General features: G+C 51.9%; 1 protein-coding gene across 11 annotated transcripts in view; it reads right to left on the minus strand.

The window, feature by feature from the left end:
- Positions 1–2,897: 2,897 nt before the first annotated feature.
- C2cd5 (C2 calcium dependent domain containing 5) overlaps positions 2,898–15,000 on the minus strand; it is a 67,321-nt gene continuing 55,218 nt past the window's right edge. For 8 of the 11 annotated variants that reach the window (XM_070011754.1, XM_070011751.1, XM_070011748.1 and 5 more), the window contains 5 exons: positions 14,594–14,680; positions 6,473–6,574; positions 4,077–4,300; positions 3,520–3,666; positions 2,898–3,421 (listed from right to left, as the gene is read on the minus strand). In XM_070011754.1, the coding sequence (XP_069867855.1) occupies positions 3,308–3,421; positions 3,520–3,666; positions 4,077–4,300; positions 6,473–6,574; positions 14,594–14,680 (674 nt within the window). In that variant the 3' untranslated portion in view covers positions 2,898–3,307. The remainder of the gene's footprint in view (positions 3,422–3,519; positions 3,667–4,076; positions 4,301–6,472; positions 6,575–14,593; positions 14,681–15,000) is intronic. The other 3 variants (XM_070011758.1, XM_070011756.1, XM_070011757.1) reach the window with 1 other exon arrangement.

The following is a 15,000-nucleotide window of genomic DNA, read 5'->3' on the forward strand; positions in this document are numbered from 1 at the left end:
GCCCTGGCTGGCTTTGAACCCTGCTCCTCAGATCTCAGCCTCCTGAGGAGCTAGAATGACAAGCATGAGCCACCAGCAATCAGCTATTTTTCAGAAAGGGATTACCACTCTTGTTACTAGCCTGGTTGGCATAAAGTAGGAAATCCCAGCGATCGTTTTAAAATATGATAAAACATGTTATTTATAAATGTATTGTGTATGTTATTTATAAGATGGAGACAGTGGGCTGTAACTTCTACTTGAGCAAGAACTGTTCACTGTAATCTAGAAGGCTTCCCATAATACCTTAAATACAGCCTCGTTACTGTTACACACACACACACACACACACACACACACACACACACACACACACACGACAATCACAATGATGTTTGTTGACTGCAGGAAAGCCGGACATGACAAATGATTCAGAGAACGGAAACATAGGAAGATTCCAGTTTAGAAACTTTTTTTATTTAAAAAATAAAACTATGAACAAAATACAGAAAAATATTGACACCTGTGGCAGGGAGAACAGGGCTTCAGCTCAGAGCAACTTCTTCTGGGAAAACAAAACCCGGAATTGTCTAAAGACGTTTTATTGGGGAATGTCGTATTCTAAAGTTCATTTGCATGTGGCGTGTGACACACACTCTGAGAACTTCTACATACACGTTCAATGTCGTACAGCTTGCGGACTTCAAGGTATTTTTCAAGTTCTAGGCCAACTGGCCGGTCTGTCACCATCAAGATGCCCCATGACACTACTAAACTTCTGCTCATCTGATAGCACAATACAATTTTATTGGGGCTGTGCTTGGAGCCACCTGCGTGTGTCTCTCTGGTGGTGGAGCACGCTCTCTGTGTGGTTGTCTGGTGGTGGAGCACGCTCTCTGTGTGTCTCTCTGGTGGTGGAGCACGCTCTCTGTGTGGTTCTCTGGTGGTGGAGCACTCTGTGTGTCTCTCTGGTGGTGGAGCACGCTCTCTGTGTGTCTCTCTGGTGGTGGAGCACTCTGTGTGTCTCTCTGGTGGTGGAGCACTCTGTGTGTCTCTCTGGTGGTGGAGCACGCTCTCTGTGTGGTTCTCTGGTGGTGGAGCACGCTCTCTGTGTGTCTCTCTGGTGGTGGAGCACTCTGTCTGTGTGTCTCTCTGGTGGTGGAGCACGCTCTCTGTGTGTCTCTCTGGTGGTGGAGCACTCTGTCTGTGTGTCTCTCTGGTGGTGGAGCACGCTCTCTGTGGTTCTCTGGTGGTGGAGCACTCTGTCTGTGTGTCTCTCTGGTGGTGGAGCACGCTCTCTGTGTGTCTCTCTGGTGGTGGAGCACGCTCTCTGTGTGTCTCTGGTGGTGGAGCACGCTCTCTGTGTGGTTCTCTGGTGGTGGAGCACGCTCTCTCTGGTGGTGGAGCACGCTCTCTGTGTGTCTCTCTGGTGGTGGAGCACGCTCTCTGTGTGTCTCTCTGGTGGTGGAGCACGCTCTCTGTGTGGTTCTCTGGTGGTGGAGCACGCTCTCTCTGGTGGTGGAGCACGCTCTCTGTGTGTCTCTCTGGTGGTGGAGCACGCTCTCTGTGTGGTTCTCTGGTGGTGGAGCACGCTCTCTGTGTGTCTCTCTGGTGGTGGAGCACGCTCTCTGTGTGTCTCTCTGGTGGTGGAGCACGCTCTCTGTGTGTCTCTCTGGTGGTGGAGCACTCTGTCTGTGTGTCTCTCTGGTGGTGGAGCACTCTGTCTGTGTGGTTCTCTGGTGGTGGAGCACGCTCTCTGTGTGTCTCTGGTGGTGGAGCACGCTCTCTGTGTGGTTCTCTGGTGGTGGAGCACACTGTGTGTCTCTCTGGTGGTGGAGCACTCTGTCTGTGTGTCTCTCTGGTGGTGGAGCACTCTGTCTGTGTGGTTCTCTGGTGGTGGAGCACGCTCTCTGTGTGTCTCTCTGGTGGTGGAGCACGCTCTGTGTGGTTCTCTGGTGGTGGAGCACGCTCTCTGTGTGTCTCTCTGGTGGTGGAGCACTCTGTCTGTGTGTCTCTCTGGTGGTGGAGCACGCTCTCTGTGTGGTTGTCTGGTGGTGGAGCACGCTCTCTGTGTGGTTGTCTGGTGGTGGAGCACGCTCTCTGTGTGGTTGTCTGGTGGTGGAGCACTCTGTCTGTGTGTCTCTCTGGTGGTGGAGCACGCTCTCTGTGTGTCTCTCTGGTGGTGGAGCACTCTGTCTGTGTGTCTCTCTGGTGGTGGAGCACGCTCTCTGTGGTTCTCTGGTGGTGGAGCACTCTGTCTGTGTGTCTCTCTGGTGGTGGAGCACTCTGTCTGTGTGTCTCTCTGGTGGTGGAGCACGCTCTCTGTGTGTCTCTCTGGTGGTGGAGCACTCTGTCTGTGTGTCTCTCTGGTGGTGGAGCACGCTCTCTGTGGTTCTCTGGTGGTGGAGCACTCTGTCTGTGTGTCTCTCTGGTGGTGGAGCACGCTCTGTGTGTGTCTCTCTGGTGGTGGAGCACGCTCTCTGTGTGTCTCTCTGGTGGTGGAGCACGCTCTCTGTGTGGTTCTCTGGTGGTGGAGCACTCTGTCTGTGTGTCTCTCTGGTGGTGGAGCACTCTGTCTGTGTGTCTCTCTGGTGGTGGAGCACGCTCTGTGTGTGTCTCTCTGGTGGTGGAGCACGCTCTCTGTGTGTCTCTCTGGTGGTGGAGCACGCTCTCTGTGTGGTTCTCTGGTGGTGGAGCACGCTCTCTGTGTGTCTCTCTGGTGGTGGAGCACGCTCTCTGTGTGTCTCTCTGGTGGTGGAGCACGCTCTCTGTGTGGTTCTCTGGTGGTGGAGCACGCTCTCTGTGTGTCTCTCTGGTGGTGGAGCACTCTGTCTGTGTGTCTCTCTCGGGTGGTGGAGCACGCTCTCTGTGTGGTTCTCGGGTGGTGGAGCACGTCGATCACGCACGTCGATCAGGCGGCGTGGCTGCCCGCGCCCCGCACGGGCTCCCCCGCCTCTGGGACTCGCGCTTCCGGTGGGAGCTTTGCGGGGCTGGGAGGTCGTCGGGTTTTAAGTTCTTTGTAGAAGACGCAGCACCTTCGGGCAGTTCCCACCGGGTTCCTCACCTGCCACGCGGCCCCCACCACGCGCACGCACGCACGCACGCGCACATGCACGCGCACGCAGGCAAACCCCAGGCCGCTCACGGACCCACGGCAGCCGGGCCCTGGAGGCCGAGGCCCGGGGATCCGTGAAAACCCTCGCGCATGCGCACCGACTACGCACACAGAGCGGCCCCGGCTGCTTTCGGCGCGTGCGCGGCGGCCTCCTCCGGGGGCGGGGGCTCTCCGCGGGGCGCGGGGCGCGGGGCGCGGGGCGGGCGGCCGGGCTCAGGTCGTGCCCTCGGCCCCGCCGCCGCCGCCGCCGCCGCCGCCCGGCGCCTCCGCGTCCGCTTCTCGGATGAACACCACGGCGTCGCCGCTCACGTTGATGAGACACTGCGCCTGCGGAGGACAGGCCGGCCGGGGTTCGGGGCGCCTCCCGCGGGCGGGCACGGGGGCGTGGGCGCGGGGGAGGCGGGGGGCCGGGGTTGGGGGCCCACCTGGTTCTTGTTGGGGTTCTCCATGAACACGCACTGCTTCATGATGTAGGAGACCACGGCGTTGCCGCCCAGCGCCGCCACGTGCGCGCGCACCATGGCGAAGACCTCGGCGATGAAGGCGTGCAGGAAGCCGCTGACGCCGCCCTCCTGCGGACGCACGCCACACGTCACCGCGGCGCCCCGCCCACCGCGGCGTGACCTTCCCCGGGCCCGCCCACCAGGCAGGACGCCACCGGGCCCCGCCCACAGGGGGTGCCCGCGCAGCGAGCCAAGCCCCGCCCACAAGCCCCGCCCACAGGGGTGCTGCCCGCGCAGCGAGCCAAGCCCCGCCCACAGGGGGGTGCCCACGCAGCGAGCCAAGCCCCGCCCACAGGGGTGCAGCCCGCGCAGCGAGCCAAGCCCCGCCCACAAGCCCCGCCCACAGGGGTGCTGCCCGCGCAGCGAGCCAAGCCCCGCCCACAAGCCCCGCCCACAGGGGTGCTGCCCGCGCAGCGAGCCAAGCCCCGCCCAACGTCAACGCGGGAGGGAGGGAGGGAGGGAAGGGGGGAGGGCGTCACCTCGCGCAGGGACGTGGTCTCGCGGATGAAGAACATGTTGATGATGCCCAGGTACTTGGTGATCCTGGCTCCGGGGATGAAGGAGAGCGGCGTCATCCGCACCACGCCGACGCTGGAGCCGGGCGCGCCGGGGCCGCCGGGCGGCGCGGCGGGGCCGGGCGGCGCGGGGCGGGCCCGGGCGGCGCCCTCGCCCCCGGCGGCGCTGGCCTTGTCCAGGGCGGCGGCTGCGCGGGGAGAGAGGGCAGAGCGTGGGGCGCGGGCGATCGCGGCCGCCCGCCGAGCTAGGGCCCAGAGGAGGACGCATGCACCATGCCAGACAGACAGACAGACAGACAGGAGCGAGGCGGGGCGCAAGTCTGTGTGGGAGGAAATGGCATTCCTGCAAAAGAAAAGGTCGGTGCAGTGGAACCGGACAAAAGACACGCGCGGCTGCAAGCACCCGCCCCGCCCGGCCGTCGGGAAGCTTCCAAACCAGTCACGGGGAGGCCTGCCGCCCCTTCCACCACTGCGGCCAGGACAGCAGCCAGCCAGCCATCACCCATCCATCCATCATCCATCACCCACCATCCATCCACCCATCCATCCACCCACCTATCCATCCATCATCCATCCACCCACCTATCCATCCATCCTCGACCCATCCATCCATCCACCCACCTATCCATCCATCCATCCATCTTCCACCCATCCATCCACCATCCATCCATCCACCATCCACCCACCTATCCATCCATCATCCATCCACCCATCCATCCACCCACCTATCCATCCATCATCCATCCACCCACCTATCCATCCATCCATCCATCTTCCACCCATCCATCCACCATCCATCCATCCACCATCCACCCATCCATCCACCCATCCATCCATCATCCATCCACAATCCATCCATCCATCCACCCACCCACCCATCCATCCATCCATCCTTCATCCATCCACCCACCCACCCATCCATCCTTCATCCATCCATCCATTCACCCACCTATCTATCCATCCATCCATCATCCACCTACCCACCTACCTATCTATCCATCCATCATCCATCCACCCACCCATCCACCATCCATCCAATATCCATCCATCCATCCATCCGTTCACCATCCACCCATCCATCCATCCACCATCTATCCATCATCCATCATCCATCCACCATCTATCATCCATCCATCCACCCACTCACCATCTATCCATCCATCCATCCGCCCACCCACCATCCGTCCACCATCTATCCATCCATCATCCATCCATCCACCATCCACCCACCGACCATCCATCTACCCACCCACCAACCATCCACCTATCCATCCACCCACCCATCCATCCATCTACCATCCACCCACCCACCCATCCATCCATCCACCCACTCACCCATCCATCCATCCATCCACCCACTCACCCATCCATCCATCCATCCACCCACTCACCCATCCATCCACCCATCCATCCATCCTCTATCCTCTATCCCATTTATCTGTCCACCCATCTGTCTCCTTATCCATCCATCCATCCATGTACTATTCATCTAGCCAGCTATCTATCCATCTACCTACCCATCTGTCTGTCTGTCCATCTACCTGTCTACCCATCCATCCATCCATCCATCTCTACCTATCAATATCCATCCACTTATCTATCGATCCACCTATCTATATCTACACCCACATCTAACTTGTCTATCAACCTATCCATCCATCCGTCTATCTATCCATCTATGTCTGTCTATCCATCCATCTACATATCTATCTACACATATATCTAATTTGTACAATAACCCTGCAATGTAGTTATCATTTGAATTAAAAGCATTCATTTGGACAGTGAAACTCAAGAGAAATTAATGAGTTGCCCAAGATCCACCAGCCGTTAAACTGGTCTGGGAAGATTCAGAACCAGATGGGGCCGGTCCCTTCCCTTTCCGTGGATTCTAAACCTCCTTCCTTCACTATGGCTCCCTGCAAAACACGGACCCCAGACCCAAGGGCCGCCGGTGCAGAGAGGCGCGGGAGCGTGGGAGTCACCGAACTCTCTTCGTAGCCTTGTCTCCTGCGGAACACGCTTGCCCAATGTCTACAGCCGGGTTCCAGAAACCTCTCTCCAATACGTAGAAGGATTAGATCTGGACGGCCATTCTTTTTCCAGACTCGCTTTACAAACCACAACCACCACAAACAGAAAACGTTCAAGACGCTTTCCTAGCTGAGATCAGACACAAGCAGGCCCTTCCTTCGGTAGCTCCGTAAGTGACCCCATAGCACGGCTACAGCCTCGCGTGCCAGCGCCTGCCTGCAGTGTCGGAAAGTGAATGGCATGACAGCAATCGGGTCTAGCTTTCACCACGGGAAACCAAGATAAGCCTCCGAGATCCCCGGGGCATGGTGGGAGCAGCCGCCTACTTGTCTTCATTGATCCGCGCCTTATGCTCTGAGCTTTCAGTTTAATGAGCTCTATCCAGCTGCCGCATCTGTCTGCAAAGGAACTGTAATCTACGGACGTGGCTGGGGACACACACAAAAGAAACAAAAAGAAAAACAAAGGAAAAAAACATGGATGACGTCTCTTACTGCTCAGAACACTGCTTTCCCACGCTGTCATTTAACTGTGACTTTAAAAAAAGAAAACCACCAAAAAAATTTAAAGAAAACAACAACAACAAAAAAAAGGATGACCCTATTCAACTGAGGGAAGAGGTGTGAAGGGTTCAGCGTTAGACCCCGAGTTGTCCAAAACCGAGTTCTTGATTGGCTGGGTCGGGTTTGTTTGTTTGGGGGGTGTGTGGTGGTGAGGCTGTGGTTGTGGTCTCTGGGGATGGGGTGGGGGGAGATAAATACCAACAAAAGAACCCCAGTTGGGCTTACCTCATTTTCCATTCGTGTGTGTGTGTGTGTGTGTGTGTGTGTGTGTGTGTGTGTGTGTGTGTGTGTGTGTGTGTGTGTGTGTGTGTGTGTGTGTGTGTGTGTGTGTGCGCGCCAGAACTGGGGCTTGAACTCAGGGTCTCCAACTGCTATGGAGCTGTGATGCCCAAGGCTGATGCTCTACCACTTGAGCCACAGCTCCACCTCTGGCTTTTTGGTGGCTTTTAGCTGGTGGTAAGAATCTCAGGGAACGGTCCAGCCTTAATTGGCTTTGCATTGGGATCCTTAAGATCTTCGCTTCCTGAGGGGCTGGGATTACAGGCGTGAGCCACGCTACCTAGCTTCCTGCTTTTCATTCACTTGGTTCTCCTTATCTCCTCTTTGAGTGTTGCTTTCTGATCAAAAATGAAAACAATACTGCAACTTCTCTCCTATGGAAATCAAGAGAGGTGACGGGCATCCCCCCTGAAGTTTAGTTTGACAGCAAAACCTTTTCTCTAGGCCTTTCCTGAGCCACAGCTCCCGTCTGGCCTTTTGCTGGTTCGCTGGATTTTCCTGCCTGGATGTGGCTTCGAATCTTCAGATCTCAGCCTCCTGAGTAGCTACGGTGACAGGTGTGAGCCCCCAGCCCAGTTTGGGCTGAAGTCCCAAACAATGACTTGGATCTTGTTGAGTTAAATAATCATAACCATGCTGAAGGGTTTCATTTTATATTTTTTAGAAATGAAGAAAACTTTAAAGGAACTATTTAATAAGTCCCCTCCCTCCCCACCAAAAAAGCCCACATCCCTAACTCCAGGAGAGTCTACCCCCGTTCCGGCTCCTTCCTATGGCCCGTTCACTGGCCCTTCATCCCTTTTTGATGAATAGATGCTCAGTGAAGAAACTCAGCTGTCTGGACATCTGGTCTACCTGAGTTAGCGCTTGCTCTCTGCACGTGTTCTAATGAGACAAAAGTACCAGCCTGCATCTCTGCTCCCCGGTCTTAGCGCCTTCCACTAGCTGGAGGACCAGCAGTAAGGCTGGCTTCACTGTGCCAGCAACTTGAATCCGAGCAGTTAGGTTCCACAAAAACTAGTCCAGTCTGTCTGTCTGTCCCACACACTGCCAATACTGCCAGTGAAGATGTACGATAGTAGCATGCTTCAGATAATGCCAAAGGCGTTTCAGAAACCAGTCACAAAGCAAGTCTAGAGAAGTAACAAACGTTAGTTGAATAACAGCCAATGTGTCAGTCCACTGACATAGTCACAGAGAAAAGGGCCTGGGCGCTGGCGAGAGTGTGCGATGTGAAACACAAACGGGGCACAACTGAGGAGGATTAATAACAACAACAACAACGGCAATAATAGTAACAACAAGAAGCTTGACAGCGACCAGGAGCGGCTTCTGGGCCTAAAGGCCTGGCTCACCACCGCCCGTGCTGTTTGTGTCGCTCGCGCCCCCTGGCGGCGGAATTCAGGGTCTCCAGAAGGAGAAGGAAAAAAATCCCACAAGCAGAATTGCTACTTTCCAGAAACTTCAAAGAAACAGTACTCAAGATTTCCCCGGGCACTGTTGTCCTTGTATAATGTATGCCTAAGAGACAGGGCCAAGTTAAGCATACTATTAAAATATCATAACCTATTTTTAATGTGCAAGCTCTAGCCACCTGAGGGGAAAAGCTCAAAGAGTTTTACAATTGAAAGGGGAAAAAAAAGTGTTGCCAGCGTTGAATTAACTCAGGAAAATCATGCAGAATAATTTTGTGTGTGTGTGTGTGTGTGTGTGTGATTACCAGGGCTTAAACTCAGGATCTCAGCACAATCCCTTAGCTTCCGGTTTTCTAGTGATTCACTGGAGATCAGAGTCCCACAGACTTTCCTGCCTCAGGCTGGCTTTGAACCTCGATCCTCAGATCTCAGCAGCTTATGTTTTCATTTGTTTCTTGTTAGAAAAAGATCTCAGCTTCCTAAATAGGGAGGATTACAGGTGGGACCAACGCATGCCTAGCTTTACAGTATTTTTAAAAAGGACAGAAATAGTAGAGACACAATAGATGGTGATAACAAAAAGATCCTTTGGGTCGTTTACAAAGAATGGCACAGAGAGTTAAGAATTCAGAGTCATTAGTCAGCAGGAACAATAAAATATTCACTTTTCTTATAGCCTACAACAAAAATCAGGATAAAAACTTCCTGATATGGAGAAACAATGGTAAATGGACTGAGGTTGGGGCCGGCTGGTTTTCTTCATGAGAAGATAAGACGTTCGCTGGTACTTGCTCTGGTTGTTGATCAACAGCCGGCCAACAAGAAAGCAGAAAACGGGGAGGATATAAAAACAACGGCTCTTCTTGTCGAGTCTGGACCAACAGGACATAAAACTGAACTGTGGGCAGGGCATGGTAGTGCCCACCTGGAATCCCGCATACTCAGGAGGCAGCGGCAGGAGGATCGTGAACCTGAGACCAGACTGGGCAAAGTGACTTAAAACCAAAGGAGAAATAAACGGGCGAGGCGGGGGCATGGCTCAAGTGGTGGAGAAATAACTTTTAATATAATTTTAAAAACCCACAGCTCCACGTCTGGTTTTCGGGTGGTTCCTTGGAGATGAGAGTCTCACGGACTTTCCTGCCCGGGCTGGCCTCGAACCGCGATCCTCAGATCTCAGCCTCCCGAGTAGCTGGGATGTCAGGCCGGCGCCCGGCTTAGTGACCCATTTTGAAATGATGGGCACAAATGAATAGACACGAGCTGGCGTGCAGACAGGATGAATGGATGTGCGTGCTGGTGGTGGGCACGGCCCCAGCCACGCGTGACCCAGGACCCCGAGACCACACCAGTTCCTCACCGTCGTCCCCAGCGGCTCTGCTCGCCCCGCCACGGATGGCACCTTTTAAGAAACTGCTGGAACTCAGTGCCATGCAACATTCCGAATTTCAAAGGAATATCCACACTGTGTGTCTATCTAGCTATTGAGGTAAGGAGCAAGGTAGTGCCAAATCCACCATAAGGTGACCCGGTGCTCTGTGACATCACAGAATCAAACACAGCCAAGAGAGACACTAACCGTGGATGGACAATTCAGAGCTGGGTCACCCTGGAACGAAACATCATTGCTTCAGGACATTCACGCATGCTCAGTGCCAAAAAAATGTAACTCAAGGTTTAGCTAGACGTCCAAGATGGAATTCTTAAACCAATTATTATGCGGAGTTCTGTTTGTCTTGGTTGCCAGTCCTGGGGCTTGAACGCAGGGCCTGGGCGCTGTTTCTGAGCTTTATCGTTCAAGGCTGGTGCTCTACCACTTGAGCCACAGCTCCACGTCTGGCTTTTTGGTGGTTCACTGCACGTAAGAGTCTCATGGACTTTCTTGCCCAGGCTGGCTTTGAACTGCGATCCTCAGATCTCAGCCTCCTGAGTAGCTGGGCTGACAGGTGGGAGCTACTGAGTACTGCTAAAGCTTAGTTCTTAAAAGTACTCTGTACTTTTAAGTACTTTTTAAAAGTACTTTAAAAGTACTTTTATCAAAGGAGATAAAAGCTTTTCACAGCAAAACATCCTGCTTTTGTCATGAACGTGGACGTGAATGCAAACTCAATTTCAAGCTTCTTAGAATGCCTTAAGAAAATGGCTCCCAGTATAACCAACCTGACAAATCATGAGATCTGTAGGGCAACTAGACCAGCCCACCTTCCTCTCTCTCCTGTTCTCTCCTCATTGCTAAACTGAAATCCCTACACATTTCTTTCAATTCAGCCTTTTCCGTTCACATTATGAGGCTCTGGCACTAAGTCTGTGCCGGTGGCTCACGCCTGTAATCTCAGGTGGCTGAGATGTGAGGATCGTAGCTCCAAACCAGAGCAGGTAGGGAAGTCCATGAGGCTCTTATTTCCAATTAAACACCAAAAAGCTAGAAGTGGAGTTGTGGCTCAAGTGGTAGAGTACTAACTAGCATTGAGAGAAAAATCGAAGAGATGGTACTCAGGCTCTGAGTTCAAGTCCCAGGTCTGTCACCAAAAGAAATAGCAGAGGGGTCTGGGGTGGTGGCTCACGCCTGTCATCCCAGCTACTCAGGAGGCTGAGGTCTGAGGATCACGGTTCAAAGCCAGCCTGGGCAGGAAAGGCCTTGAGACTCTTATCTCCAATAAACCACTCAGAAAACTGGAAGTGGCGCTGTGGCTCAAGTGGTAGAGCGCCAGCCTTGAGCTGAAGGGCTCAGGGACAGCGCCCAGGCCCCGAGTTCAAGACCCATGACGACGAAAGAAAGAAAGGAAGAAAGGAAGGAAGGAAGAAAGAAAGAAAGAAAGAAAGAAAAGAAAGAAAGAAAGAAAGAAAGAAAGAAAGAAAGAAAGAAATAGCAGAGGGGTGCAGGTATATTTCAAGATGATTTGTGAACTGTTAATTCAAAATTAGCTTACGTAAATACATCTTACTGTATTCAAACTAGCCAATCACGAGCAGATTGTGAGCCTGAGCTCAGCCAGTCAGAGCAGAGGGGCGGGGCCTGCTGCACTAGGTCTAAACAGGGGAGTGCCCGGCCTGAGAGGATGGCAGTTCAAAGCCAGCCTGGGCAGGAAGAGTCCATGAGACTCTTACCTGCAACGAACCACCAAAAAGCCGCACACAGATTTCTGGCTGAGGGCTGGCCCCTGGCCCGCTGACTGTTCGTGTGCATGGGGGACTCCCGTGGCAGGAGCCCCCGGCCACGCCGGGCAAGCACCGCGCTGCGGCTGAGGGCCGAGTGTGAGTTCCGCGCGTGGGCCAGGGGCCGATTAGATGTGGCAGTGGTGAGGATGGCGATGCGGATGGGGAAGGTGGCTTTATCTGATTCTAGAAGTTTCAAATGTTTGAAGCTGGTCCTTCTAATAATACACTGAAAAATGATGAGGAAAACCACAGCACGAACACTGTTGTGATTGAGGGGGGGGGCCCAGAGAGCTGGCCTCTCCCCTCACCCCCTCCTGGGCCCCCGCTCCCCACACCTCTGCTATGGCTCAGAGGAGCGTGTTGAAAGGCTACTCGCGTCTCTGATTTGGGTAAATTAAGTCAGCTCTGGCTTTCCTCTAAGGCGCAGGCGTTTGGGAATAATCAAAGAAATACAGAGCCTAAGGGACTGCACGCTTTTGAAGGCTGTCAGGAAAGCTCAATCGTGGAACATTTTACACAGGGGAAACTGAGGAATGAGCCTGAGTTCTCAAACCATCTCTACCGCAAGGCTGGTCCACTCGCTGGGTGCATTTCCCTCCATCTGGGCCTGTCCGCCACAGCCACAGAGATTCTGAGTTACTGCCTTACTGTGATTCAGCCCATGCAAATGTTTCTCACCTTGTTCTTTAGCTCACAATATATCATACGAAGTGGACACTGGTGACATGGGCCTGTCATCCTACTCAGGAGGCTGAGATCCGAGGATCGTGGTTTGAGGCCAGCCCAGGTAGAAAAGTCTGTGAGACTCTTACCTCCAGGGAACACCAGAAAACCGGAAGTGGAGCTGTGGCTCAAGTGGTAGAGCACCAGCCTTGAGTAAAAGAGCTCTGGGACAGTGCCCAGGTCCTGAGTTCAAGCCCTGGGACTGGTACCGAAATACAATCAAACAAAAACATTTTATACTAAGAAACACATAATCATTAGTCATAAATGACCTTTGAAAGCTATTAGTATAGACAACACAAATTATCTGAGATTCTCTGTAATCATTAACAAATAGTAAACTTCAGCCAGTAAAGAGCCCAACTTGAGAAATCTCATTGTGGGTTGGATTTTTAGGGTGCTTTCCTGCTTGTGTTTCTTGTTAATGGTCCCTAAATGTGATTCTCAGTTCTACCAAAAAAGCAAACTACCTCCTCTCCAACAACAAAATAGTGATTTGGAAGTAATCCTGCATAAATACAAGTTTCTATATAAAGGAGCTATCTTTATCATAGTTGCAAGGTTCATGATTTCTGTTCTAGAAATTACATTTGATTCAGACGTCTGAACTCAGCTTACCTTTGAAGTTGATTTTCCCCCTCTATTCTTTTAAGGAAGTTAAGGCTCTACAAGAGTCTCTATTTAGCTCTTCTTTTGTTCTCTATTTAATTCTATTTTTCTCCTAGTCGTGGGACTTGAACTCTAGGCTTGGGTGCTGTCCTTGAATTCTCTTTTGCTCAAGGCTAGCATGCTACCATTTTGAACCACAGGACCAATTCTGTTTTTTTGGTGGTTCATTGGACATAAAAGTTTCATAGTCTTTCCTGCCTGGGCTTTGAACTGTGATCCTCAGTTCTCAGCCTCCTGAGTAGCTGGGATGACAGGCGTGAGCCACCAGTACCTGGCTCTACTTAATTCTTTATTTAGAATTCCGGTTACTAAAATAGAAAGATGGCTGAAGTTGGCAGGTTAGGAAAACCATAGTTTGCCCAAAGGTGTCTTTTCACTTTTAAATGGCAAAACAAAATGCATTTTCTCACACAGACTGATACAGAACCTACCGATAAACAAAGTGAATTTAAAATGATTCCCCTTTACATCCAAGCTGGTATCAGATAAAACAATTAACAAGTAGAAGTAATCGTTTGACTACTATTGCATCCCATACAAATTAGAATAGCTGCTTTGATTCTTAAATAACAAAAACATTGTTTCTCAGACTAAAAACTTTAGGGAAAAACCCACAGACTTCACTTTCTGAGTTCTTGTGTCAGACATTTGAAAAAAAAAAAAATTTACCACGAAAATTACCCTGAAATGAGAGGGGAAGTCGAATTTTAAAACAAACAAGAAACAAAAAAAACCCTCTGCCTGCTACCTTCTTCCAGTCTATACAGACTGAAACAGACATACTGCTATTACATTAAGGGGTAATTACTTCACATCTGACAATGGGACTGTCCTATAAATACCTACGTATTTGATCCTAGCAAGAACACACAAAAAACAGAATAGACCAATCCTAGAATTGTCCCATAACCTGCCCCGTCCCCTTCCATCTGTACTCTCGAGAAAAAAATCCCTGCGCCTAGTTCTAGTGCTCACGTCTCTAATCCCAGTTACTCAGGAGGCTGAGATCTGAGGATCAAGGTTCGAAGCCAGCCCGGGGGAGGAAAGTCCGTGAGACTCTTATGTGCAATAAACCAGCAAAAGGCCAGAGGTGCAGCTGTGGCTCAAGTGTTAGAGCATTCACCTTGAGTGAGAGAGCTCAGGGACAGCAGGTAGGCCCTGAGTCAAACTCCAGTATTAGCACAAACATACACTCTCCCTCTAAAGAACCAAAAGAAAATCAGAAGTGGAGCTGTGGCTCAAACAGTAGAGCACCAGCCTTGAGCTGAAGAGCTCAGGGACAGCGTTCAAGACCCACAATCCAAAAACCACCCCCCCAAAAACAAAACCCCAAACACCACACAGAAACAAACATCTGGGGGACGTCTATAAAAATCAAAAAACCTCTTGAAAGGTTTAGATTATTGCTGGAAAACACTTCCCCAACACCCGATGGTACAATTACCTTGGAAAACCCCAAATTTCCCCAAAGAAAACAACCCCCAATATGCGAACGCAATGCCGCATGGCAGATTGCTTTCATGCCTGCTGGTGACCATGCTGAAGAGAAATCAAGGCGAGAACTTAACTTCCTCTCAGTTATAAACTTGGAAAACTACACAAGGGAGGGGCTGGAAGAGGAGGGTGTGACTCCACCAACCTTTGACTGCCGGGAACGGATGGGAAGGAAGAGAATCTGAACACAACTCCAGCGGAAACTGCAAAAGTTCTTCATTATCTGAAGAGCCTGTGGAGCCAAGAAAGATGCCAACCGGTGAGTGACCCTCTACTGTTAACACGGGGGAAAAAAATGAACAAACAGAAAGCAGTCGCTGTGTGCCAGTAGCTCACGCCTGTCATCCCAGCTACTCAGGAGGCTGAGATCTAGAGGATCGTGGTTCAAAGCCAGCGCAGGCAGGAAAGTCTGTGCAACTCTTATCTCCAATAAACCACCAAAAAAAATGGAAGTGGCGCTGTGGCTCAAGTGGTAGAGCACTAACCTTGAGCTGAAGAGCTGAGGGACAGCGCCCAGGCCCAGAGTTCAAGCCCCACAACCAACAACAACAA

This window comes from Dipodomys merriami, unplaced genomic scaffold, assembly GCF_024711535.1.
Source record: "Dipodomys merriami isolate MVZ:Mamm:240054 unplaced genomic scaffold, mDipMer1.0.p SCAF_84, whole genome shotgun sequence".
NCBI lineage: Eukaryota > Metazoa > Chordata > Mammalia > Rodentia > Heteromyidae > Dipodomys > Dipodomys merriami.